We start from the raw sequence: 26906 nt of genomic DNA, 5'->3' as shown, positions 1-26906 counted from the left end.
GCCTTTTTAATGGTTGGTTAGAATAGTAATGTGGCATACATCTGGAACAGGTTTGTACTCTTAGAATTGACTGTAACTGCAGTCCAGTCATTCCTGGATTCTTTAGGGACTCACTTGTCAAGTTTTTCCTCTGCGTGGATTTTCAGGGCTTGGTATCTCTGCTCCTCTTTCCTGACTCGTGCCAAATACTCTTGAGCACACTTCTTCAAAACATCCTCATTCTAGGAGAACAAAATGCAAGATTTATTTGGGTTAGACAAAATGGCGGCACTTTCCCACACAGTGACTTGTAATACTGATTTTGTCTTGTTTTCTCTAAAATGCTTCACAAATGCAGTCAAACCTTCCGGAAGCCCTCCAGCACGTCCTTCATCTTCTCGTAGCGCCGGAAGAGGTCGGCCAGTGACTTCTCCACAGAGTTGAGGTCAGCCAGAGCCTGGTCCTTCTCCACGATCAGCTGCTGGATGGTGTGATGTGACAGCGACTTGTCCCTCTGATCATCCTCTGAGATACACACACACACACACACAGAGTAATTAGAGCTAGTGCCACATCCATTCAAGCATGCATTGGGGCACATGCTTTCACACATTGTCACGAGTGAACATTGTCACTCTTTTTGATGTGTCTCTCAGAACTGTGTCTGGTCACACTGCTCCAACAATCAGCAGTCAACGCCACCAAACTGAGACATCCACCAGTGGTTAGGTGTTGTGGTATCGCTGTGCTGAGCTCTCTGATTTGTTGAAGCTTGTTGGCCAAAAGTAGAGAAACCTTAAGACTTCTTGGATGAGGACATACATTGAAAAAATATCCTGGTGACCAAATATGAATCTGACCTGTTTAATTATGGGTTCCTGGATGACGCATGCACACAAAACATACATTCAACAATGAGGAGAAGAGATATGCTGCTGGGATGTCATTGTATTCTGAGTTGTTGACAAAGCCTACTGTAGTGTGCAATGCATTGTGTAGTGTCACTGAGTTAAGAGCTGTTATCTAACCCCCCGACCCCCCGGAGGCTCTGACTTACCTGTAATAGTACTTCCCTAAGTCCAACCCAATTGACTTTTAACCTTTCCCTCTCCTATGCAGCTCTTTGGCCATTCATGTGTCAATCTTTCTATGTAAAGTGTGAGAGGATTAAGCAAACTGTAAGACACTGGGTGACTGGGTGAGTCAAGTAGAACTGGAGCAGTGGTGTAAATACTGTAACGATACTGTTAAAAGTGTAATCTCTGTGATGTCAATGTGATGAACGATCTTAAACATACGAGGGACAAACAAACGTGGAATTATGGAATTACGTGAGGAATGACGAATGGAAAGACGTATAGTTATTTAGGGCACCCCACAGCGCCCAGCATTCCTGGTCAACAACACGCAGACTTGGACACAGAGAACACAAAAAGAGGGAAAAGTCCTTCTTTACTTACCAGGCATGCCTGTCTCATTGGTATATGAAATATATACAGGCAAAGAGGGGAGCAAAACAGAAAGAAGGGAGTGCGTTAAGACAAGCCAGGAGGGTGTGTGTGCGGTGAAGAAGGAGTGTGTTGTTGTCAAATGAAAAAAAAAAAACTCTTCTGATGAAAGTAAGTCAAGAAGATGAAGAGTCTATGAGAGGCAACTTAAAAGATAACAGAAAGAAAGTTTTTCGAAAAGTAAAAATGAAAATATTGAAATGAAAATATATAATTTGTATATAAAAAGCAAAATGAAGGAAATAATGGAGTGACCATTGTAACAAAAATGAGGTTTTGCAAAAACATTTAAAAATCAGCATTCCTCATGGTTGAACAAAAAGGTCTCTTCAAATAGCAGCTTCTTAACAGGGACATCACAGGCCCTGACAAAGATCATCCACCAATGTGTGTTCCATTGAAAGGAGCACTTAAGTCAATGCAGCTAATGAGAGCTGAAAGATTTCAAGACAGGCATGTCAAAGCATTGGACACAAGCAACTGAAATCAACAAGGTGTGTTGTGTTGTCACGTTGGTGCCAGGAAAGAAATGGTGGAAAACGTCGGCGCAAATCTCGGTTTGGACAGAGTGTGTGAAGTGTGGACATCTCAGGGAGCAATGTGTTTGGACCACTGGCACGAGATTACGTCAGAAAAGACGGTCACAAAGTGGCACAGTAATTGTGTGTGCTAAAGGACTCAGACCATTTCAATCCCCAGCCCTTGTTTGCAAACTGTGTTTCCCACTCACCGATCATTTGTGCAATGGTCTTCTCATACTCGGCCACAATCCGCCTACGGGAAAGAAAAGAACAGTTGAGCAAATCAAGCAAGCCAACAGAGGAACCATTTCTAATTAAGCATTTAAACACCTCTTTCTGCACCATAGCTTCCAGTGCTAAACTTTGTCAGGAGGGAAAACTCAAACGGTGAACTTGAGAGGACTGGGTTAATGGGCTGATGGCGGGGCCACTAAATATAATGGGCATCTGAGGGCAAAGAGTATTAAGTTTCCGCAGAGATGCGGCTAAATCCTCATTCTCTGAGTGGCGAGTGGCCAAAGGGACCGGTTTACTGTGGGGATCCCCTGGAACTGGCAGCCTATTGTGCACACATCAGGAGAGAGCCACAGGCAGGGCTTGTTTTGGGAAAAGCAGGTTGCCGGCAAGGTAAGCGGATGGATTAACAATGCTTCCTCTTAGCCTCTTAGTCCTTTCTTATCCTGATCCCAATCAGACTAATGAAGTAAGCCCTCATCTTATCCACACTAACAAGGCACAGTCCAGCTGGCCCACGCCAACCACCCCCTACCCTACCCCCAACATCCCCCACCCCAACCCCACCCCACCGCCTCAACCTCTTCCTCTCTCCTTCCATTGTCCAGGAGGAGAGGGTGGGGACTGGAGAACACCATGCTGCTTGATACTCAAGACTTATGACTTCTGCTACAGTAGCATCTCTCACTGCTCATTTGTGCACCATTTGTGTATCGGTGTAATACGAGGTGAATACAGTACAGCAGTACCACTACATTTCCTAAGGCTGTGAAAAGAAAAGAACTGTGACGAATAGAAATTCGAATAAATGTCATAAATAGTTTCTTTCCAACAAAAACTCCGCCAGCCCTGTCCGCCCTCTAACAATATTATTACAGCCAGAAATCCAAGCTCCTCATATCTGTTCCTCCTCCCGGGGCTCTCTAGTAAAGCTGCCTTCACTGAGCCCACTACCGAAATGCTGCATGCTAGGTGCACACGTCAGCCCTCATCATCTCCCAGATGGGCTAAAAACATCCCCATAATCGCCCTCTTCACCCATCCTCCTTCACACTCTCCAAGCTGTCAATCCCTCCCATTACCTGCAAAAAGCATCACACCTTTATGCCTCTTTTAATTGGCTTTCTGCTCTCGGCCCGGCTTTAGAGGAGAGCGACGGGCGATATGAAGAGCGTGCGGAGGAGAAAGGGGCCGGTGAGAGGATGCTAAATATAACCTGCTGGGGAGTGTGCTCTCATTACACAGTGGCACACACACACGCACGCACGCGCACACACACACACACACGCGCACCATCTCACCTCATTTCCACCACTTCCTGTCGACTCTCCTCGTATTTCCTCTTCCACTCCAGCACCTCCTTCTCTTTGCCCACGATCTGATTACAGAGGGAGGGGAAACAAACACAAACATAGGAAAACATGTCAGCCATTGTGGAGCAACACACTTCAACACCTATTCTCCTCAGTCTAGGGGGGCCTGATTGCGGCTCTCGGTGGCTGACATTTCTGAGGAAAAGAGGCATTCCGCCCCAGATGGCACCAGACAAAAACAGAGGATGTGTCCACTCTTAGGGGTGGCAAATGCATGAACACTACATCTATGTGTACTCTTATGGGTCAGTTTGTAAAACAAATGAGTTGATGAACACAAAGCTTGTTTTGTGTTCCGCAAGTGCTGTTGGTGACTGTACTGTCTTGATTGGAAGATTTGGAGGTGGTGTAGACCACCACCTGGCAATTCGGGCTCTATTCCCGGTCAACTCATATGTATGTTCGCTTTGGACAAAGGCGTCTGCTAAATAGCAATAACCATAACCATAACCATGTTGCTATGGATAAAAGTGTCTGCTAAGCACTCTTTATCTTTACCTTTAAGATGAAATACTTATATGGATTCAGACGTAGCAGCTACAGTATATGAGATGTACAGTATCCTTAAGTTGTGGCACAATAGAAATAAAGCTGAATGTTGCAGACAAACCTCCTCTCGGGCGATGCCCAGGGAGTGATCCAGTTCCCGGGGCAGGTAGGGGCTCTCTCCCTCACCGTATCCAGGCCGCGAGTACAGGGAGGTCTTGGAGACCACATTCTCCCCAGGCGACGACACCTCCCTCTATGGATGGGTTTGGGGAATGGAGGGTGGGGTGAAGGTGACAAAATAAAGTGGAACACTTCGTTAGAGGATTGGTCTACGGTGGGAAAATGACGAGGATCACTTTTTAAGGAATGCAACCACATACAGTACACACACGCAAACACACACACATACACTTCGGGAGGATAAAGCAACCCAAGGCGCTGGATTCTCTACGAGGTCTATGAAGCGAATGCACAAGAAAGCCGATGGGAGCAGGGTTACAGCTACGGTACGGTTCCCGAAGCTGCAAGCAGCTGGAGTGAGGTTCCTCGGCTATGATGGGTCAGTCCTTCATTGTCGTTGCCATTCTGTGATTGGCCGACAATGACCGAAGCAAAAATGATCAGATGCTCAGCTGCGATTAGAAAGAGGAAGGGGTTTCTAATTGCTTCCCTCAGTTGGATTGTTCCCTTTATTGCTGCCAATGGGTCACTAGCATACAGTAGATAGCTTCTTTAGATAGAAACAGTAATACAGCATCTACTTCTCAGTATTCAGAAAAGCCATAGTCATGATCAACACCCAAGTCAACTGGACCACAAACTTTCAGTAACTACATGAAACGGTAACCCCTAAACATCTTCAGAAATGAAATTAGTCAAGGAGCAGATATTCATCTAATGAAATTAGTCGAGGAGCAGATATTCATCAGTTGCATTAAAATCTTTAATCTTTAACACTAATAGTTGGAGAAAACTTTTCCATCATTCCTTCTACACTATACTTAATACTACAATATTTAGGAGAACCAATAGACCAATAAATAATTCCACACATTCCAAAAATGTCCCTGAAGTCACCTGCTGGGATGAGCTGATTAAGCCCCATTCCTAAACAATTAGATGATCTGATTAAATCTTTTCCTTATGGATTATAGCGAGGGGGTGGGAGCGGGGAGTTGACCTGTTCTGGAGGACCCAAAAGCCTGCGGCGGCATATGGCTTTATCTTCACATATCTTGAATTTCTCTACATACTGTACACAGTACGTACAGTACGTAGTCACTATGGGTAATGGAGGAAGACTTTAGGCCTTCATGTGGACCTCCAGAACAACAGCCATACTATTCAGTTATACAGCAAAGGGTTCTGCCTCAATCCCTCAACCCAAAACCCCACTCCACCTTCAGTCTGCGTGGTCCTTGACCTTGGGGGGAGCTCGTGCTCGTCTGGCCATGCAGAGGGTAGGAACCAAAACACACACATCGTTAATCGGTGGGGCAGGCTGACCAGAGGCAGTTAGAGTTAGTGCTCTGTTAGTGAAAGTGAGTGCTCGGTGGTGTGTATGCAATGAGCTGTTAATGTGGTGTTATCTTTAACACTCCTTTCTCCATGAAATCGCAGAGAAGAAAATAGATTTTTATTAATAAATTAAATAATTATAATAATAATAATAATAAATCACTCCTCTTTACTTATTTTCATACATAGAAAAGTGTGACCATACTTTTAAAAAAAGGGTTTAGTAGTATGCAGTTACTGTTAAAGTGACCGTGTGGTATTAAGGCATACTGCCGACTACAGCTACTCCACTGTCAGTAATGCAGAGGTGGACTAGGGTGAACCATGTAGTTCACGTGGTCATCACATTCCAGCCAAGGGTATTTGTGTACGTGTGCATACACGTCAGTAATCTGGAAGCTGGACATACTGTAGATGCCATGAGTCCCAACACTTAACTGGGAAGAAGAGGTCTAGGTCTCCGTGTGTTTTGTAGGTTTGTTACTGATACTGTTATCATGATAGTGAAAGTGTAAACACTGTGAGACTTGTTAAAAACCTAAATAAGGAAAGTTAATAACATTAGTGCCGCGTTAACATATCTGTGCAATGTGAGAAGATCGGGGTCTTGTACCTGCCTAAGTTAGTTATTCAATTAGAGTGGCAATGTGAAGCCGTAAACCAATATACAGTTCAATGTCAACATGCAGCATGACCTCAGTTCAGGTGAAACAAATTAGTTTATATGGTGGAGATATTGTGCCAACAGTCTCAAGCAGACAGCACCAACATCAAACATAGTGCTGTATCACAACTATTTAACAGACTCAGCATTATGATTAGAAACGTAAATACTAAGATAAAGAAAATTCCCAGTTTCACAGCCTAAGCAAACAGCTATGTCCATCTCTACAGATACCATACCAGTTCTATACTTGATCCGGAGATCCAACCATGATGACTAACAGAACAAAATCACTGAAATAATTTGACCATGTAACACAGAAACACAGCCACATATATCCATAATCACCAGGATATGCATCTGAGGCAGGGTCATGGTTAGAAATGTTGCCATTAAACTATATGTATTTTTAAATAAACACACTCTCAAAGTTGTTGGATGCATACGGTGGGGTCAACACAGAATTAGATCTTCCAGGAACGTTTAGAAAAAGTCAGTGAGAGCCTTGGCCAGGGCTATCATGCGGTCCTTGGATGGGGGGACAGACATGAGGATTTTCAGGGGAGGGTGAGGTCGGAGATTGACTGGGTTAACATTAAGGGGACTGGAAGTATTCCTGGACGGGAGGGTGGGTGGGCATTATTAGTGGGGAAAGATGTATGTATGTGTGTGTGTGTGTGTGTGTGTGTGAGTGAGTGAGGTGGTTGGGGGCAGGGTGGGGAGTCTGTCCTCTTACTTTTGCTGCGGGTGAACCGTTGCGATTCCACCTCCGAGTGCTGGGCTTCTTGAGACGAGACTGTGGAGCGTGCGAGACACAAGTGTGAGACTGACAGGGGGGTGCAGGTCAGGAGTGTTGGGGAAGACACAGCGTCGGGATGCGGACCAGGACCACTGACAAGTCACACCTCTCAGCATCCAACCCCCCCTCCCTCCCCTCCCTCATACCCCGTCCTCCAAACCTACTCCATCAGACTCCATTACCTACACTCTTTTGGGTGTCTGGCAACACCCTACAACAAGCAGCATTCCTCCAAAGTGTCAACATCTCATCCCAAAGCACATCCTCATACCTCAAGGATGACCTGATGTTACTGATTACCACAGATCAGCTAATGGAGCACCACATGGCCGCCAGAGTGGCGCTGCTCCAGTGTTAGCTCAATGTTAGTTCACAATCCATTCAGAAAGCAAGAAAGTGACATGGGACTTTTAAACAGACAGAGCACTCAACAGAAAAACTTGGCAGCCAGCAGGGGGTGGTGTTTTACTACCAAATCCATTATGATGCACAGCTTAGGGTTGGTAGTTCTTAATGGGGGCTGGGGGCATCCCAAGTCACTTTGATGTTTCTTTCAGCTTCTACAAGCAGCATGCAGGTTTGATAACTGGAGGTTCCAGGGAAGAGACACATCTCTCTACTAAAGAGGGTGTCTGTTTTGGGGAGGAGACGAGAGCCAGTCCAGGGTGGAGGTTGGGAGGGTGGGGGTGGACAGCCAAGTTAGAGATGTCACATGGGGGGACGAGGAAGGTCATTGTGATTGGTTGGAGGATTGATATCCACTGGGTTGAGGTATTGTTGTTTATGGAGACACGCGCCCACACACACGCACACACACACACACACACACACACATTTACCTGGTGTGGTGGATTCAAGGAAGGGGTGGAGAGGATGAAGCACACCCATGCTCAAATACACACACACACACACACGCAAATAAACACTCAATCGCACATGCACTTGCATGTGCAGGAAAACACACACACACACACACGCACGCACGTCAGCAGGTTCAGGCTGATTCAGCGCAGTACCTGTTTGGGGGATACATTGGCTAGGGAGGGGCTCTGAGAGATGCTTTTGGCTACCTGCAGAGCCTCCATCCTCAAGGCAGCAAGAACCAGCTCCTCCTGGGACACGGTTGGAGGGTGGAGGAGAGGAAAGGGGAGGGGGAGGAGGGAAGGGCCCAGGAACAGGGGGTGGGGTGGGGGGTCGGAGGTGGAAGGGTGACGGGAGAGAGGGGTTAGAGCACACACGTCACACAGACAGGGACACCTCGCAGAAAAACTAGACCGGTACAAACAAGGACAAACACACACACACACATACACTCTCTTTCTTACACATGAACATTCACCCCCACAGTGACAGTGAATTTGCAAAAGAAAGACAGACATCACTGCTCTGTTTCCATCGTCCATGGACACAGTATCATTTACAGCCACTAGTGCAACGGTAACGTCCAAAAGCCTGCACATAGTGTCTGCCAGCTACAGTATGGGCGACATTACTGGGCAGAGCTGTATGACAGCATCCCAAAAAGCTGACAGGGAGGTTAAATAAAGATTCTGAAAATTGATTACAGTAAAAAAAAAAAAAAACTTGGCAGATTCATGGACCATGGAAACACAGCTGTCAATGGCTTCACACATCAGCAAAAAATGTGATTTTTTTTTTTTAAAGTAAGAAGGTAAAAGGAGAGAGAGAAATAGAGAAGAGATGGGCATAAGAAAAGAAAAGACACAAAAGAACACAACACCTCCACACAGTGCACACCAGGAACCATCTCCACCACAAACAGGGGCGCTGAGGAAGAGAGATGAGAGGACAGGGCAACTGGAGGGGGCAGTTGGGAGAAGAGGGGGTAATAAGAGTGAGGGCAGGAGGGGGGTCATTCTTTTTAGGCAGGCCGCTCGCTACACACCTGGAGTTTTTGGGCGAAGGCGGTGGGGTTGGTCTCGGCCAGGTCAGGCTCCATATAGCTGAGCTGCTCGCCTGAATCAGACAGCCTGTCTAAGAGGGGGAGGGTGGAGGGGTCTGCAGCGACCTGCGTGTGGGGCTGCTGCCGCCGGACCCAGAGGACAAGGAGGCGCAGGAGCAGCAGCAGCAGCAGGAGGAGGAGGAGGAGGAGGAGAGTGGAGTGGAGGAGTGGGGATCGGCAAAGCAAAGCAAAGCAGCTGGTCAGACTTTTGCACGGAGATCGTTCAGTAGCCCAATGGTTGTTCCAAAGGACACTTTTTGCAGTTATACTGTGGGTTCTCTCAGTTAGGCTTTGTAGGTAGGGTGGGTAGGTAGGTAGGGTACAAGGTGCTAAAGGTTAAAGTGGGGATGGTAAGCTAAAGCTAATGCTATTTATTCTACTAGGGCTCTCTCTCGCCCTCTAGTGGTCTTTATTAAATTTGCATGTTTTTAAGAGGACAATGCAAGCAAGCACTGGAGTGATCTGAGGCCTAGTAGTTCCTTTTACCTTTAGCTGCTTATTACATACAATGTAGTCGTACCATTTAATCTCCATGTTTGTGATTTACTTGTCTGCGTGGTTTGCAAAGTATGTTCTTATTTAAGGCAGGGCTCTCATGAGGAGAGCGGATGGGGAGAGGGCACAGGTGGACAGGCTCGGTCCAGTTGGACGGACACTCACCGCTCCGTCCCGCTCCGTGGCGTGCGAGTGCGACTCGCTCTCTCTCTTCCGGCTCTTCTCAGAGGCGGAGCCTTCAGGGGCCGTGCGCGACGTGGACAGCACCGGCGACTTGGAGCTGGCCGTGATCTGGGCCTCCATCTCCTCAAAGCTCCTGTGTGTGTGTGTGTTTGTGTCAGGTATGTGTGTGAGTGGGTGAGTAAGTGTGTTTGAGAGCGAGAGGGAGAGAGAGAGAGAGATAGTGAAAGAGGCGAGAGATAGATAGAGAAAGGGAAGGAAAGACAAATGGAGAGCACAATGATCAATTTACAATCCTGAATTCACTGTATGATTTTAAGAGCATGTACTAAATACATGTGTCTATAACATAATGTAAGTGTATATGAATGTGTGTACCCTGTGCAGGGGGAGCTTGGTTCTGACCCTTGCATGTCAGAACTCTTGCTTGGGCTCTCAGTCACAGAGTCCAGCTTTAGGTAGAGAGACGGCTTCTTTGAGGACGGAGGCTAGAGGAAGGACAGTGTTATAGACAGAGTTGTATAGCATACTTTGCACCAAGTATGAAGGTATTTTATGTCACAAACGGCACCAGTCATCGATATGCGAACCTTCCGCACATATGCCATTTGTCAGCACATTATACTGTAAAACACCCACATGCAAACACAGTCAATAGCAAAACAGACTACCCCATATCTATAGGCTTTGTATGCATGTACTTAGGTATTCTTCTTTATATTGGCGCAAAGCAGATGACCATCGGCTGTACTTACAGGCGTGCCAGTGCCAATCTTCTCCATGTATTCAATCTCATAGTCTGTCGCTGTGAAGACAAGAAATGACACACGGAATGAGAAATGAGACAGAGAGACAGAGCTCTCTTTTTCATCAGCCTTCATGCTCTAATCGGGACACAGACATGACAGGACCTCGACTCTCTCTCTGTATGCAGCCTGCAGCGGATCTATCATAACCCACCAGAGGGGCACAGATATAATGACCACTGCCCACTGCACTGGCCTCATAGACAGACCCTGGGCAGTGAGGTCTTCCCTGGGGCTGTTAACTCTGACCCAGTTTGCCCAGTTTACCCAGGAGCCAGAGCCAATCACCTGGGACAGTGGCACCGTGGGGCATCGATCGGGCATTTTGCTAATTATAGCATTGGATGGTTTGGTCAGCTGACCTCATACAGTGTGTGGTTATGAATCCATTGAGGAACACTGAGTGAGTGTAAACAATAGTCCACTTTCCTGTTACTCATGGACTCTCTTTGAATGTTAAACACTCTGTAAAGCGCCATGAGACATGTGTAATGTTTTGGCGCTCTATAAGTGAAATTAAATTTATTGAACATTTAAATTTGAATTTCTCGAAGTGTGTTTAGAGATCCTTCTTTAAAAAAAAAACTGAGGGTCAGAGAGAATGACTGCAAAACAGTTGGACTGAAAACCTTGCTGTCCCCAGTAGGGAATTCTCAAGGGAATTAGAAGGTTACATCTACGCCAACAGCAATGAGGCTAGACTTGGACCATTCAGACTTAATTCCACATAAACTTTAATACCTCATAAAAGGGTCATCTGAAGTATTTAAAAGTAATACCTTAAATATGCACATCATAAATGACCTTCTGTCAGCGCTCTAATTTAAATTAATGCATTTTATTCCTGTACTCAACCTTCAATTTGTACACCCTTGAGCAAATGAATTGAAATAAAAGGAGGAAGAAGGAATGGTCAATTTATTCAACCCAAGGAGCAAACTGTGGTTATAAGTGGAAAATAATGGTCAGATACAACATGTTTTTAGTCTGGGAAAGTGAAAAAGACCCTTGTTAGCTTCTCTATTCTCAGATGGCTGAAAATGTCTTTCAATTCATTTGCACAAGGGTACAATTCATTCTAAATTACAGCGTACACACAAACACAACACACACACACACACACACACACACACCATTGTCCTGCGCCGCCCTGTTGTTCTCGTTGACGAACGCTGTCAGGTCGGAGGGCTGCGGGTAGTCCTGGACGTCGGAGGTGAGCTCTGCCTCCACGTCGTGGCGCGCGGCCCACTTCTGGTTGGTGGAGGAGGCCAGCTTCTCCTCGTCCGTGGCGTGGTCCTGTGTGGGGGCAGGAGGGGGGTCAGGAGAGTCCAGATCCAGAGGATCCTGCTCGGGATGATGCGAGTGGGGGAGGGGGGAGGCATGCGACGAACACACAGGACAACACTGTTATGATATATGATGATGGTGACCGTGAAGAGAAAACACAAATTCACCCTAAAGTAGAGCCCATCCATGGCTTTTCTGTCCTCATGTACAGGACAGTGTGTGTGTGTCTGTGTGTGTGTGTGTGTGTGTGTGTGTGTGTGTGTGTGTGTGTGTGTGTGTGTGTGTGTGTGTGTGTGTGCGTGCGCGCGCCTGCGCCTGCGTCTGCGTGTGCGTGCGTGTCTGTGTCTACATCTACATTTGTGAAGGCTGCTCATGCATGTGTGCACTGTACAAGCATGCTTTTCAGTGGCGAGAGGCGAGCGCTTACCTGGGTGGCTGGGTCAGTCATTGGGGACCTCTTTGGTGACCTCTTGACCCTAAACGTGTTGCTGAAAGACAGGAAAGAGACAGAATAAAGGAACGAGTCAGGTGTGACCATGGCTTCCACATCTTCTCATGGTAACATTTTGCATCTCATTTTGCAAACTGCATATAGGCAGGAGAAGGAGCCGATGGTGGACAGGAAACTATATTTGACATCATCCCCTTATAGCCTGTTGCTATTTGAGATCAGTTGAGCACCATTAAAGCTCATGATCTCAGTCACTTCAAATCCCAAGACATACTGTACTGTACATACCTGATTACTGGTAATGAAGTCTGGTAAAGATGGATGCATTCAGAGAAAAAAATGGCTGAATACTGAGTTTCTTTGGTGTTAAAATAGTGTTAAAACTCACACAAGTCTCATAAGTGAATAGGGTTGTCTGTGAAGTGATGGGTGAAGTTGTCATTTGTGTGACAATAAATCAATTTATATGTATTAATGGAATACATTATCTGTAGTGCATAACTCGACTGAATGGATTAGTTTTATGTGATTACAATATCCCTCAAGGTGCCTCAGCATGACTCACCAAATGTAAGTCTACAGTAAATTGGCTAAACAAGCATTTCAGGTCTTATCCTGATACAACGTGGCAATATATGCCCTTAGCATACTAACTAAAGTCACTAAAACCTGCAATAAGCAGCACGTTTGTGTCATCCGAGTATGGCAAAGTATGCTTGCTTGATCTATAATGGTGGCCTAGCCTACTAACATTGCCTGAGAAACACAAATAGATGTAGCAATGAAAATAGTTTTTGACTATTGCTCAACTCAGAAGCAAAATTGTAAATTAGAGGTAGTGAGGAAGACTCCATTTGTCCTCCATTACATTACTTATATAGATCACCACATAATCAGGACTTTCACCAAAGAAAGAAACTACTACTAATATCATTGAATCAAGCGGCACCGCAACAGGTTAGAAGAGCTAGCAGCTGATAAAGTATACAGTAAAGATATTTCTGGAAAATGAGATTTAGATGATGTGCTTTAGTTAGGCAGTTTATGACGATGTTGAATGCTTTGCAGGTGAATATGTTTTAGTAAATGGCGTAATTTCTGAATGAATCAGTTGTCTACTTACAACAGACAACACAGAGAGGACAAACTGTTGTTCTTTCTGTGACCCAGAAGCAGAGACAGACAGACAGATAGGTGACAGGGGGACTGACAGAGGACAGCAGTATGCAAGAGAAGACAAAATGTACATACAACAACAACACGCGCGCACACACACACACACACACACACACACACACACACACACACACACACACACACACACACACACACACACACACAAAGAAACACACGCACACACTCACTCTCTCTCACACACACACACACTCATCTGAATACTAAACATAGCTGAGGTTTCATCCAAAGGACTCATTTTATGGCAGCTAAAGTAAATGTACCGGTAAGTCTGTGCTCATTTCCATACACTAATTATTCTCATTAGAACTAAATTAGACACACCTAATCAAGGGAGTAGTTTTGTTACAAACATATGGTTGTCAGGGCAACCTTAATGGAGCCACCTAGTGAAAGTTAACCCACCTCCCTCTAATGATTTTTCTTCTTCTTTCCAATTATGAGCCTTTACATAAGCACATTACTGAACGGGCAAAACACACGTTAAAAGGTTGGATGGAAACCCAGCTACTGTCACAATTAGAATCAAATGTGTGTACACGTGGTGTAAATGTAAACATACTGTAGCCCTGAAACTAAGACAAGACAGACCTACAGGAAAAGAGTAGGCAAAAGTTTTGTGGATGGACACGTGCATATTTGTGTTAGTGCTGTGTTGTGTTGGGTCATGTTTCAACAGCAAACTTACGACTTGATTGGTTTCTTCTTCTTTGCTAGTTTGTTCTGGTTTTGATCCTCCAGCTCCCCGACATTGTCATTGTCATTTTCATTGTCATTAGCGGACACGTCAAACGTGGAGGGCTTGGGTGGCGAGTTGGCCATCTTGTTGGTGGACTTGAACGGGTCGATGGAGTCGATGGCGTCCTGATCGAAACTGTAGCCGCCCTCGGAAAGGCGCGGGGAGTTGGGGATGGCGCTCTGCGTCGACCCGAACGGGTTGAAGTTGGGATCGTCCCACTTGTTGGGGTCGAAGCTGTAGCTCCCCTTGGGGATGGGAATGTCGTCCTCGTGGTTGGCCGGAGGCGCGGCGGGCGCGTTGTCCAGCGGCTCCAGCCGTGGCGGCGGGGCGGCCTTCTTCAGGCCGAACTTGGGCTTGCGGAGGGGCATCTTGGCACCGGGCTTCTTCCCCAGCTTCTTGGGTGGCGGCGCAGTGGCGGCCGCGGCGGCGCTAGGAGGAGTCTCTCCGCTCTCCTCCGAGTAGTCGAACTCCAGCCTGACGGGCTGGCGCTTGTTCAGCGGCTGCTCCTCGGCGCTCGCAGCGCTGACCGACGGGACGGAGATCGGGGTCTCCTCGGCGGGGACAGCCGGAGCTTTGGCGACCGCGGCGGCAGAGGCGGACGAAGCGGGTACGGGCTTCTCGGCCGGTTCAACTCCCGAGCTGAAGGTCTTCCTGGTGAGCTCGGGCGAGTTGGCGATCTTGCTGCCGCCGGTAGCGAACGGGTCGATGTCCTCAAAGTTGTCCGGGTCCCATTTGTAGGACGCCGAGGGTGGGATGGGGGATTCTTCGTTCGGGACGGGAGACTTTGGGGTGGGCAGAGGGGTCTCCTCTGGACAGAGGGTGGTTGGGGGGGCAGCGGCAACAGCAACAGCAGGGACAGGGAGAGGGTCAGGGGCAGGGCTGGGAGGCGTGGTCTCCTCTACCAGAGGCGGAGGACTGTCCACTCGTGGTTTCACCCGGTTCCTCCGGAGAGTTCCCCCGGGGCTCGGGGTGGCCGAGGGGCCGCACTGCTCCTCAGCGGCCTGCAGAGGGCTCTCCGATCTGGGCTTGGCCTTCTTCTTCCCCTCAGGGGTGCTGTTGGCAGACACGGACTTGGGCGAGGTGCTCTCCGGGTTGGAGTTCTGCCTGGACAGGGGCTTCTTCTTCAGGGAGCCCGGTCGGGTTTTCTTGGCCCGGCGGAGAGTCCCAGGAGCACTCCCTGTGCCCACGCTGAAGGCGTCAGCCTGCTGGTTCAGAAGCTTGTCCGACCCGTACGCGGGCTTATCGTCGGGGCCCGCGCTCTGGTCAAGCTCTCCCGCCTGGAGGCTGAGCGAGCGGGCCAGGGGGGTCCGGCTGGACGGCGCCGCCTGGAAAGTGGACTCGGCTAGGAGGCGGTCGAGGTCGTACGCTCCGCTGGCCGCGATGGGCTTGTTCTCGTCGAAGCCGATGGAGTCGGAGCGGCTGAGTTTGTCCGGGTGGGCGGAGTCTTCAGCGGCGGCCTCGGTGAGTGTGACGTCCGCTACTGACGCAGAGGCTGAGCCAGAGAACACACCTGGGGGGGGGGGGGGATGGAAAAGCCTTAACATACAACCAGCAAATGATTCGTTATCTAAATCTCATTATAATATTAATATTAATACTAATATTCTCTTAACGATCTCTTTATATCTTAAAATATCTTTTAACTACCGTTTCATCTTTAATCTGTCTTTATCTAGTAATTAATCGTCTAGCCTTGTAATGTAGTAAACTGGTTGTGTGACCAGGATGCGGATATTCTGGTTCCAATATGTGTGAGAGAGGGAGTTTATTTCAGCCAGCCTTTGACTGAAAGAGTAATATCTAGCCAAGATAAAGGCATCACAGCTGGCTCTGATGCTACTAATTATAATGATTAATGGGGCTGCATAATTTAAGAGCCAAGTCCTAGCCAGAAATATACGTTATGAGAATCATTAGCATGAAGAAAGCATTGGGGTGCAGATTCATATCTTTTAATTCTAAGTTTGATCCATCAGAGAAGACACTTAGGAGATATTGTAGGAATATCAGTCTTCCATCTGTACAAAAGACTCTGTTCTTCTCTCCAAAACTGCAATACCAAAGCCTTCCTGCAGAGGTCCTCAGTGAACAATGAGGACTTTCTATGAGCCTGTCAACACAGCTACATAAATATTGTGGAAGGTAAAGGCCAACAACCATGGAGTTTATTGTTTTATTACTGACAGATTTACAGAACGACTTGCCACTGTCAGACTATCTTCAGCTAATAATTCAACACGTCTAACACATTGTATTTGTGTCTGTAAAGGCTCAACCTGAGCAGTCTGCTTTCCTCTGATAAGACCAGCTTACAGGGACTCCTGCAGTTGCTGCACCCCTTACACAAAGAACCCCTTAACGACAACAAATAATTCACCCGTGGACTTAGCTCCCTCACCGATAACATTCAGGAACCATCCTGTGTGTTTTCCTGTGTTAGCAGGCACACAGGCCTCAAGCTAGACAGAAGGTATGTGGATAAATATATTTACTAGCTTGTTACTATTGGCCATTAATGCTTCACCTTACCTCATAGTGAGAAAACCTGCATGCTAGTCCATAGACCTCTATGGAAAGTTCACTCTGTGGTGAGTTTAGGAAGGGGCTTTTTTGTGTGTGTGTGTAATGTGGTTGCAGATGCCAGCTTTCTCACCGGTGTCTTCAGACAGCAGAGGCTGCGAGAAGCAGTCTGCTTCAGGAGGGGGCAGTACAGGGGACGCAACCTTCACTGGGGTGGTGGACTCGGGGGTCTCAAAGGCTCCGTCAGAGTCAGAGCTCCTACAGGAGAGAGAGAGAGAGAGAGAGAGAGAGAGAGGGGGGGGGGGGGGGGGGGAGAGAGAGAGAGAAGAGGGGAAGGAGAGAGAGAGTTAATATCTCTAGATTTATGATGCTGCCAGACAAACTGCATCAAAACATTTGTGAGAACACATTTCACGAGATCCTTCATCTACACCCACAACAAATGGACATCATAGGTATAAAAAAAAGGTTCCCTCGAGACCCTCCAGCAATAAAAAACAGCCTACATCTTCTGAGACACACAGATATCTCAGCGTAATTGTCATACAGCCTTAATCTCAGCATATGAGGTCGTATATCAGCGATTGGCCGGTGCTGGGGGGGAATATTTATGGCCTTTTTTCCTCATGGTGGTCTCAGGGCCGTGTAAACAAAAGCCCTGGTGTGCCTGCGTTGCTGTTTGAGCGTTCCCCGGTGGATTATCAGGGCTGGGGGAGGAAAGCGCTGAATCTGCAGCCGAGAGACAGAGCCTCAGCCCGCTGCAGCAAAGACATCTCTGCTCCAACCTCTCCCCTCTCCAGCCCTCTCTCTCATACACACACACACACAAACACACACACATACATACACAACCCGCAGCCTGCAGGTCCATTGCCAATGCTGGGGAAACGGAGTCAAACACAACGCGCAGATGCACATGCAGACGCAGATGTACACACAGTATGACACACAGTAATCAGTGACATGGTCATGTATCAAAACCGCTTGATGTGGGTAGTGTGCTCATCAATCATGGCATGTGACAGAATTGATCAAAGAGATAAACACACATACAGGCAAACAAACACACACACACACACACACACACACAGTCTCCATAGAAGTCTCCATATACATCTCATTACACAGTAGTATTCTGCAATGTCTCCAGCCCTAGCAACAGCGCCAGCTGTAGCATCAGCACCTCCCCAATACCAGACCTCCGTCCTCCCTCTCACTATATCCACCCATCCAGACCTCCGTCCTCTCTCTCACTATATCCACCCATCCTGTCCATCACTCCTTCCCAGCCAGCCAGCCAGCCAGGCAGCCTAGCCTGCACCCAGCCCCCCTCCAGCGCCCCTTCCCCAGCCCAGCTCACCTCTGCCTGGTCAGACCCCGGTCCGCCTGGATCATGTAGTCGTAGCGGGAGCCCCAGGAGAGGCGGTGGAGGAGCCCCATGGCGGGGTCGTCTCCGTCCCCTCCCGCCGCCCCTCCGGGTCCAGCGGCTCCCCCCAGCAGCGTGTCCCATCCCCAGCGCGCCCACTGCAGGGGCGACAGAGCCTGCCATGTGCTTACCGCCATCTCTCTCCCTCTCTCTCTACCTATCTATCCTTCCTTCCAGCGTCACCACCAGACACGCAGGCAGGCTCACACTAACGCGCGCATGCCACGCGTGCGCCTTCCGGTTTCCGTGCTTCCGTCTGTCCGTGGTTCCCCACCTCCCTCCTCCTTTCCCTCTCCCTCTCCCTCTCCCTCTCCCTCTGTCTCTCTCCCTCTCCCTTTTCCTGTCTCTCTCCCTCTCCCTTTCTCTCTCCCTGTCTCTCTCCCTCTCCCTCTCCCTTTCGCTCTCCGTCCCTCTCTCTCTCTCCCTCTGCCTCTCTCTCTCCCCCTCTCCCTTTCCTTTCTTTCTCTCTCTCTCTCTCTCTCTCTCTCTCTCTCTCTCTCTCTCTCCCTCTCCTGTACCCCTCCCAGGCTGCTGCCTCCAGCTCTCCCCGGTAATTTCCTTCGCTTATGGGCTTGTCCGCCTCCTGTCTTCTCTGCCGATGTTAACTCCAAATAAACGTTCGCCGTCCCCGATCTGGCTCGATGCGAAGACTCACCACCTGCAGAATCTCGTTGCCAGTGCCTGATCTCTACACCCCTCCCTATTTCTCTCCGTTTCCATCCTCTGCTGTTCCTCTCTCTTTCTGGGTCTTTCTACATGCTCCCTCTCTCCTTTGTCTCTAGTACTTTTAACTGGTTTTCTCTCTCTCTCTCTCTCTCTCTCTCTCTCTTCCCCTGCACTGTTCAGTACTGCGTTCTCTCTGATGGTGTGAGTAAAATCACACACCCTTCTCTTCTGGCACTGAAAATTAGCTCCCTGTCTGCGATGACGGCTGGCTTCTCAGCTTCTCTCTCTCTCTCTGTGTGTTCCTCACACTCTCTCTCCTCTAGTCTCGGTCTTTACCTCCTTCTCTCTAACCTCCCTCTCTCCATCCCTCTCATGGTCTCCCGTCCTCCCCTCTCTCTCTCTCTCTCTCTCTCTCTCTCTCTCTCTCTCTCTCTCTGTGTGTCTTTGCTGCACTGAATTCTAATAAGCAAACCCTTGCTTTGGTCAGAGTGCAGAGAACACACCCAGTGAGTCCACTAAAGAAGACTACTATTGTCACACTGACACACACACACACACACACACACACACACACACACTCCTATAGTCTGTTTGCATTACAGTCACCATACACTAGACTCATTTCAGGTTCTGCATGGGTTCTTTGAGGAGAGCCATTGATGAGTCTGGTTGTCTGGTTGGGGATCAGACAGAGCAGGTCTCTTTGCGAAGGTGATGATGTTGCTGTGAAAAGTTTCTCAATTGTATGCAATTGACAACCATGTTCTGTTTATGTGAGAATCGCCACTTTTTATGTTTTTATGGTTCAATAAAGCAGAGAGTGTGTATGAGTGTGAGAGTGTGAAGAAGGATAATGGCACTTAGGTTTATGTGTCCCTTATGCCGCCATAGTCCAATCCCAATGCCAAACACACACAGACACTGACACACACACATGCTGTGAAAATGAAGGGTAAATAGCAGAGGCATGGCTATTGATCCGGAACATCCAATAGTAGAGTCTCGCGTGTGGTCGATGGCTACATCCAGAGCGGGTCTCCTGAACCTTGGGTGGTGCAAGACCCCACACTGTGATCTGAGAGTGCAGAGTGCTTCCAGCAGAGGACCCAGACTGGGGAGGGGGATTAGCAGCATCCCACTTCATGTTGGAGGGGCTGGGGGGGGGGGGGGTTGTGGGTCGTGAAGCCCAAAGCTGGTTTAATGGCTTTTTAAAAGGTGACGCGTGACTTTGATGGACAGAAAAATGGCCCAGACCACAAACAGCACAGTAGGATGGAGAGGAGAGGATAGGAGAGGAGAGGAGAGGAGCGAGGAGGAGAGGAGAGAGAGAGAAGAGGAGAGAGGTGGTGAAACAGCTGTCTGTCTCAGCTCTTAGGTCTGCAAACCTTAGGGCAGGTCACCTCCACACACAGAGAAGTTGGAGAGAGAGACAGAGAGAGAGAAAGAGAGAGAGAGGGAAAGAGAGAGATGACATTTGACTAAAACCCAAATCAAATCTCAGAGTAAATACACCATAAAGCTCAGAGGACTGGTTGATCCTGCAATCAGATTGCAATGATGTATTTAGGAAAAAATGCCTCAGAATACACAGCCTGAGCATAAACACAGTTAAGGCATGGCCACAGTCCAAATCTGGTGAACACTCGTAGATACTGACCAGATACGATACAACTAACCAAGCCTCTTTGCACAACTGATCATTATCATGTCGTCTCATTTAAAGAAACATCAGGTTTAAACTGCCACCATTGGCATCTATGTGACAACATTAAGCGATCTCTTGGCAGGTGTTTATCCCCAGCTTTGCCCCGATGGCAGAGATGCTTCCAGAACTATCCAAACACCCGTCTCCATGGAAACAAAGAACTGCTCAGCTCATGCCATCTGTATCGATGCGGTCGAGCTCACAGTGCCAGCTTACTCCAACAAAAGCGCTCACACCACCAACAGACACAGGCACTCTCGATCAGTCCATCTGCAAATATAAACACGACTGAACACTTTCAGCAATATGAGCCAATTTTGTAAAAATATACATATTTAAACATCTGTGTTTGTGCAACACCAAATTGTTGTGTACATGGCAAAATACAACAAACACTGCATAAATACATGAGCTAAGAGTCCAAGTTCTCTCTCAACACACAGTGCACAAACAAAAGCCCACGGTTGATTTCTACCTCCGATATAATGTATCCTGAGGATAAGCTCTCTGCTGCGGAATGACTCTCACCGAATGGTAACTCAATGTCCCCCTCAAGTGGTAATCAAAACAAAGGATTGCAAAAGACATAGTAGTGGAGCACAAAGAAAGAGGAGAAAAGAAGAGAAGTGAAGCTCTGCTTCAGCATCAGGATTTTTTGTACACACATCTTGAATGCTAACGCTCATAATATCTCTATTCACACTTTCTCCCAGGGCTATTGCTTATTTTAAATTATATCAGAGCTCAGAAGTAGAGAAATATTAGTGACACTGGAAAGGAATCCTTCTGAAAAGACAAAGCCTGCGGCCAGTAACTGAGACTGAGAAAAGCACCCACAACAGAATCCCTTTCGCTGCTTTTTTATTTTGCCGGTGAGCACGCGAAATATCACATTTCATTCCCAGCGCCGGTCTACTGTGTCACATTTGGCAACCCATGACAGAGCACACAAGGCTCAGCAAGGAGCGTGAAACTGGAGAAGACAGGGAGGAGACGGAGGAAAGGAGGAGAGGAGGAGAGGAGGAGAGGAGGAGAGGAGCATCACATAAGACAAACAGGAGTAGTTATCAAAATTGTGAAACAAAGAAAAACACAGAATTAAAAAGGACAACAAGAGAGAGGGAGGGAGGGAGAGAAAGAGAGAGGCAGAGAGACAAAGACAGAAAGAGAGAGAGATGTTTTGTGGTGCCAAGCCCAGACAGACATCGCTCCTGCCTAGAGACAGTTCCCCTCTCCTGCCTGGAGACAGTTGCCTTGGCACAGACGCGACTGGCGCTGCCACCACAGACGGTGACGCACCATTAGTCTGTACCCCCCACCCCACCTCAGCGCCTCAGTCAAAATATACTCCTCCATAAACAGGGCTGTGCTGCTACCTGTCCTTCCCCGAGACAGATGGACTGAAACTGGGATGCACCTGGCTAAACCGGTCACTCCTCCCCTTCTCGTCCCCTTCCTCCGTTCTGCTCGCTAACCCGCTGGGGTGCCCATTTTAGAGACCAGCCAGAGCCATGAGGTCAGTGGCACCGAATTAGGAGCCGGTCAGTCACACGTCCATTCTGTGAGCCGGAGGGACGCGCGGAATTAGGAACCGGCGCTATTAGTCACTCTCTTGTCAATAGAGGAGGGTGACACTGCGTGAGCGATGGGCCAACGCATGCCAGCATGGTGAAGTAGGTGACAGACACAGATGGTTGGAGAGGCAAACAAAGAGGCTGGAGCTAAATGAAAGGGTGATAGAAGGAGGGAGAGACGGAGAGGGGGAGGAGGAGATGTAGACAGAGAGAGAAGGGTGAAAGGGGGAAAAGAGTGAGGGAATGGAATAATCATTTGAAAAAGAGGGGAAAACGGAGACGAGGGAATGGAGCGAGCTGAAAGAAAAGGGCCGAGTAGAAAGGGATGTGGGGAGAGAGAGAGGACGGAGGCCCACAGCAGCTGTGAGATTAGCGGGTTATTGGATTAGCGCCAGTCTCCCCGGCCCTGCAGACACTGGTGGCTCTCTGTGTTCCTGTCTCCTCACGCCCCTCTCACACTAAGGGCTCACAGGGCAACCCGACACCCGCACAAACACCTGCGACAGCCACCGCCTCCTCTCCTCCTTTGCTTTCTCACCCCATCTCTCTCTCTCTTTCCCTCTATCTCTCTCTTTCACTCACACCAACGGCTCTATTCCCACCCGGTCTTCCCTTCTTCCCTCGCTGGACGGTTTCAAAGGCTTCGTCTTAATTCACTGGCGATGTATCACGGCAGTGCCAAGTCTCCCGTCAGCCAACCATGGTGGCATTTAGGCTCTATCCACAGTCAGCAAGTGCGGGTGGCATCTTTACTCTTATGCACAAATACATGTGTATGTGTGTATGTGTGTGTGTGTGTGTGTGTGTGTGTGTGTGTGTGTGTGTGTGTGTGTGTGTGTGTGTGTGTGAGAGAGAGAGAGAGAGAGCTTCTGTGTACATGCTAAATGCGCACAGTGCAAGTTTGTTCGTAAGTGCTCACAGTAGCCCTTTAGCCACGGGTGTGCAGCACACATTTTATGAGGAGACATGAATCTTTCCGTGGCAGGTTAACACCCAGGGTTTAATCCACTGTTATTCCACAACTCAGGCTGACAAAAGCTCCAGGGACACATCAGGCTTAAGCCCAAGAGTCGAGTCGGGCTTGCTGACTGACGGATCATCTGCGGTAGCGCCTGGCGGCCACCCTCACCCCACCACACACACACACACTGGCAGATTCTCCACATCTGGATCCCGCAGAGAACAGCAGCCTCTGGAAAGAACTTAATGGGTGAAAAATATCTCCTAAAAACCAAGACAATCCCTGTGAGCGGTCTTCTGTGTTTGAGCAAATGGAGGGGGGTTAGATTAGGGGATTCGTTTCCCAAGTGCGGTCTCTGGAGGTTTGGATGAGAGGTGGGAAGATGGGGGGGAAATGACTGATCTCAGCAGGGAGGGGGAAGTTAGCCTCGGGGTACATAAACCCCATCCTACCACCCACCACCCACCCATCCACCCACCATTAAAACAGCCTCCATCCAAGCCTCCCAATCTCCACAGAGGCGTATCATTTGAAATATGACATAGTTATGTTTTCATTCGCCTAGTGTGTATTTCTCATTATACGGCCATCATATTTACACTGAGGGACTTTCACAGTGTAACGCTAGATGCCCTTCCATGGAGGAGACGGAACAGATGTCAGCAAAGTGCTGCAGGGTGATGTAACTGAAAGAGTGATGTTACGAGCGAGGGATGGTTGGAGAGAGAAATATGGGACGAGTATAACGAGAGACTGCACAGAGAAGGGATAGATAGAGAGACAATAAAAGTGAAACCAATGACTAAATATACAGTATAGTCATGGAGTGAATCATAACTCTGAGGCTTGGACTGAGGGATGTGAGAGGAAGGTGCTTCCTTTAAATCACTCTGTTTCTTTCCTCTTTGCTCTAGTCACTGCAATAACAAAAAGGCCCCTAAAAATATTCAGCCTCCTCTTCAATATTTCATGCGTTCTGCATGACTGGACTCACGACTCGGGTCCTGCCTGTCCACTCAAACTGAGCGTCAGCGGCTAGCGGCTGCTGGGCAGGTTGGGTTGGGTACTGTAGGTGGTGCAGCTGGTCAGGGGAGCCAAAAACTCAATTTGCACCCGTCACAACGCTCGTCCCACACGGGCTAGACAAGGCATGTCAGAGGAACCGCATCAGGGAGTGTGTGGGTCGGGACAAGACACACACACACACACACACACACACACACACACACACACACACACACACACACACACACACACACACACACACACACACACATGCATGAGTTAAGATGTATATTCATGAACAACTCAGTTGGAAAGAGAGAGAGAAGATGTGTGACAACTTGAAGATCAATCCAGTTCTGTGTAGTGGGGAGACTACAGTACAGGATACAGAGGTAGAGACGAGCTAGAAGAAAAGAGCGACTACTGTATAACGTTTTAGAAACAATGAGTCTAGAACCCTGAAACTCTGATTAGGACAAAATAACTGATTCTCTCTGTGCAAACAGCCAAACACGCATCAAAAACAAAGACCCTATACAAGCCATCATCAGATATTTCACATGTTTGAAACAAACTTTAATAAACAATGCTTTGCCTAAAAACTGACCACTCAGAAAGTGCTGTTATGCTGGGCTTTCTGTCCAGCTTTGCGCCTTTTTCCCCAAAAGCTCCATCTGTACAGCCCTGCTAATCTCCCGTTATTAGACCAGATGGTCTCCTCTAAGAAACAATGACTCATAAGAGGTCAAAGATTTACATGGCCACAGCATGCTCCTGAAGGCAACTCCTGCCAGTCGGGCAAAATAACACACATTTTTGGAGGACCTACCGGTCACTTTGCTTACGAACAAACAGAGCTGTGCCAAACAGGCCAGCGTGTTCCCTCTGAGCATAGCCCATATATGACTAACACTCGATACTTCCACAACTCAAATATGAACCACTGTGTACACTAGTACACAAACAATGGGTTTGGCTATTGACTGGAGTAATTGCTTGCTTTGCTGGATGTCCCGTCGCTAATCCCGACTGCAGTTCATGAGGTCATGGATAAAGTGGGACCAGTAGGGATTTTTTGGCTCAAATTTACAAGCTTTTCCACCCAGCGCCATGAGACTGGGAATGTAGCATGGTACAAGATTTTTTTTTTTTGTTGTTTTTTCTTTTAAGTTAAACTCACACACTGTGTCCTCGGAAATAAAACTATACAGTACATACTTGTCTTCCGTTTGGTCTTGGGTTTTTTTTTTTCATAAAAAGTGGTCAGGTGAAGTGTTCTTATGTAAGTACACTTAAAAGTGTTACATAACCAGAAAGACTGAAAAGGCTAAAAGCTATTACTCATGGGTGAGAGCACATCTCCCTCTATTGGCAAACGCTTTCAAAGACAGACCAGGGTCCGCGCAGCTTTGAGTTTAACCTACAGCAACAGCCACCATCCGCTGGTGAAATCCATCCAACACCCAAAACACTCAATGAGGAAACATTCAAAGATATTGTCACAGGAATTAGCAATTAAAAAATATTGTCACAGGAATAAGGACATGTAACAAGATTCAAAAACATGGGAATTGTGGTGGATTGTGGTGGATTGCCAGTGGCATGTTACATTGTGCTGTTTGATCTGATGCTTTGAGATAAAAATAGATCTGACACAAAGAGAGGTGTGCATACATTAATGGGGTAAGACTGCTTTGTGCACGGACACACAAAGGTGCGAGAAGCCAGCGTCCTCAGAATCAGCTCTTTCCCATAGACACATGGACATGTACAGTACATACAAAGGAAAACACAGGGAAAACACACATACACACACACACACACACACACACACACACACAGGTACACAAACACCTCCAACGTGCCTGTCTGTCATGCTCCGTTCCCCCCGCCCCCCCCATCCTCTCGTCTGCCAGTCTGAGCCATAAATATAGCGGCTCTCTCCCCCTCTCCTCCTCTCCCCTCTCTTCGCTCCGCACTCCCCCGCACCACTGTGTTCTATTTCAGCACAGTCACCATCTCCCTTTCTCCCTCTCTCTCTCTCTCTCTGTCTCTCCATCTCTCTCTGCCCCTTTCTCTTTCCCTTTCTCTTTCTCTCCGTCTCGCTATACTGCTGCAGCCCAGTCCTCCATCCCCCCAGAAAATTACCATCATCCACACGACTGCTGGCATGAGCCCCACACACAGCCACACAATGCCTTCAGACACGGTCCAGTTGTGTGAATTCTCACATAGGCTACATGAGCACGCACACACACACACACACAAACACACACACACAAACACATAGCTACATCCTCCTCAGCACAGACACATGTTTACGTCAACACATACAGCCTGCATGTAAACAACAACAACAACAACAGCAACAAAAGCAGCACTCACTCACCCCACATTTTCTGTGACTTGTTCCTGTCACACACAAACACACACATGCACACACACAGCGTCCTTGGCTACGAGCACGTGTGCTGACACGATCACCTGACACTGGGACGCCGAACGCGCCATCATTCCGAGAAAGCACCAGCACCAGACAATAACAATCACACTCACACGGCTGACGGGAACAACGTCATCCCCTCTCTCCTTCTCTCTCCCTCCCTTCCTCCCCTCCCTCCTTCCCTCCATCCCTCCATCCCCCACCTTCACATCAACACAAGACTTACCCCCAACCCCCATCTCCTCACCAAATCTACCCCAAACGTGGCTCCCTGGCTGCAGGTAGATGGGGTAAGGGGGGAGGGGGGGTTGTCTAGATGGACTTACATAGTCTCCGTGTGCTCCTGTTTGGAACAGGTGGCCTGTCCTTGCTCCGCAGACTCCACGGCTCCCATCCTCGGGCAGGT

At 48.1% G+C, this 26906-nt stretch overlaps 1 protein-coding gene across 1 annotated transcript in view; it reads right to left on the bottom strand.

Annotated features, from left to right (window-relative positions):
- tacc2 (transforming, acidic coiled-coil containing protein 2) overlaps positions 1 to 26906 on the bottom strand; it is a 73822-nt gene that overhangs the window by 1847 nt on the left and 45069 nt on the right. Inside the window, exons 7-21 of the mRNA XM_062520025.1 lie at positions 16854 to 16978; positions 14150 to 15710; positions 12244 to 12304; positions 11663 to 11873; positions 10479 to 10528; positions 10102 to 10211; positions 9709 to 9859; positions 8992 to 9129; positions 8102 to 8197; positions 7023 to 7082; positions 4226 to 4357; positions 3544 to 3620; positions 2218 to 2261; positions 344 to 504; positions 115 to 221 (exon numbers count right to left, since the gene is read on the bottom strand). Coding sequence (XP_062376009.1) covers positions 115 to 221; positions 344 to 504; positions 2218 to 2261; positions 3544 to 3620; positions 4226 to 4357; positions 7023 to 7082; positions 8102 to 8197; positions 8992 to 9129; positions 9709 to 9859; positions 10102 to 10211; positions 10479 to 10528; positions 11663 to 11873; positions 12244 to 12304; positions 14150 to 15710; positions 16854 to 16978 — 3084 coding nt within the window. The remainder of the gene's footprint in view (positions 1 to 114; positions 222 to 343; positions 505 to 2217; positions 2262 to 3543; positions 3621 to 4225; positions 4358 to 7022; positions 7083 to 8101; positions 8198 to 8991; positions 9130 to 9708; positions 9860 to 10101; positions 10212 to 10478; positions 10529 to 11662; positions 11874 to 12243; positions 12305 to 14149; positions 15711 to 16853; positions 16979 to 26906) is intronic.

Source organism: Sardina pilchardus, chromosome 18 (genome assembly GCF_963854185.1).
Source record: "Sardina pilchardus chromosome 18, fSarPil1.1, whole genome shotgun sequence".
Classification (NCBI taxonomy): Eukaryota; Metazoa; Chordata; class Actinopteri; order Clupeiformes; family Clupeidae; genus Sardina; species Sardina pilchardus.
The sequence above is the reverse complement of the archived record's forward strand: the minus strand, read 5'-3'. Positions and strand labels throughout refer to the sequence as shown.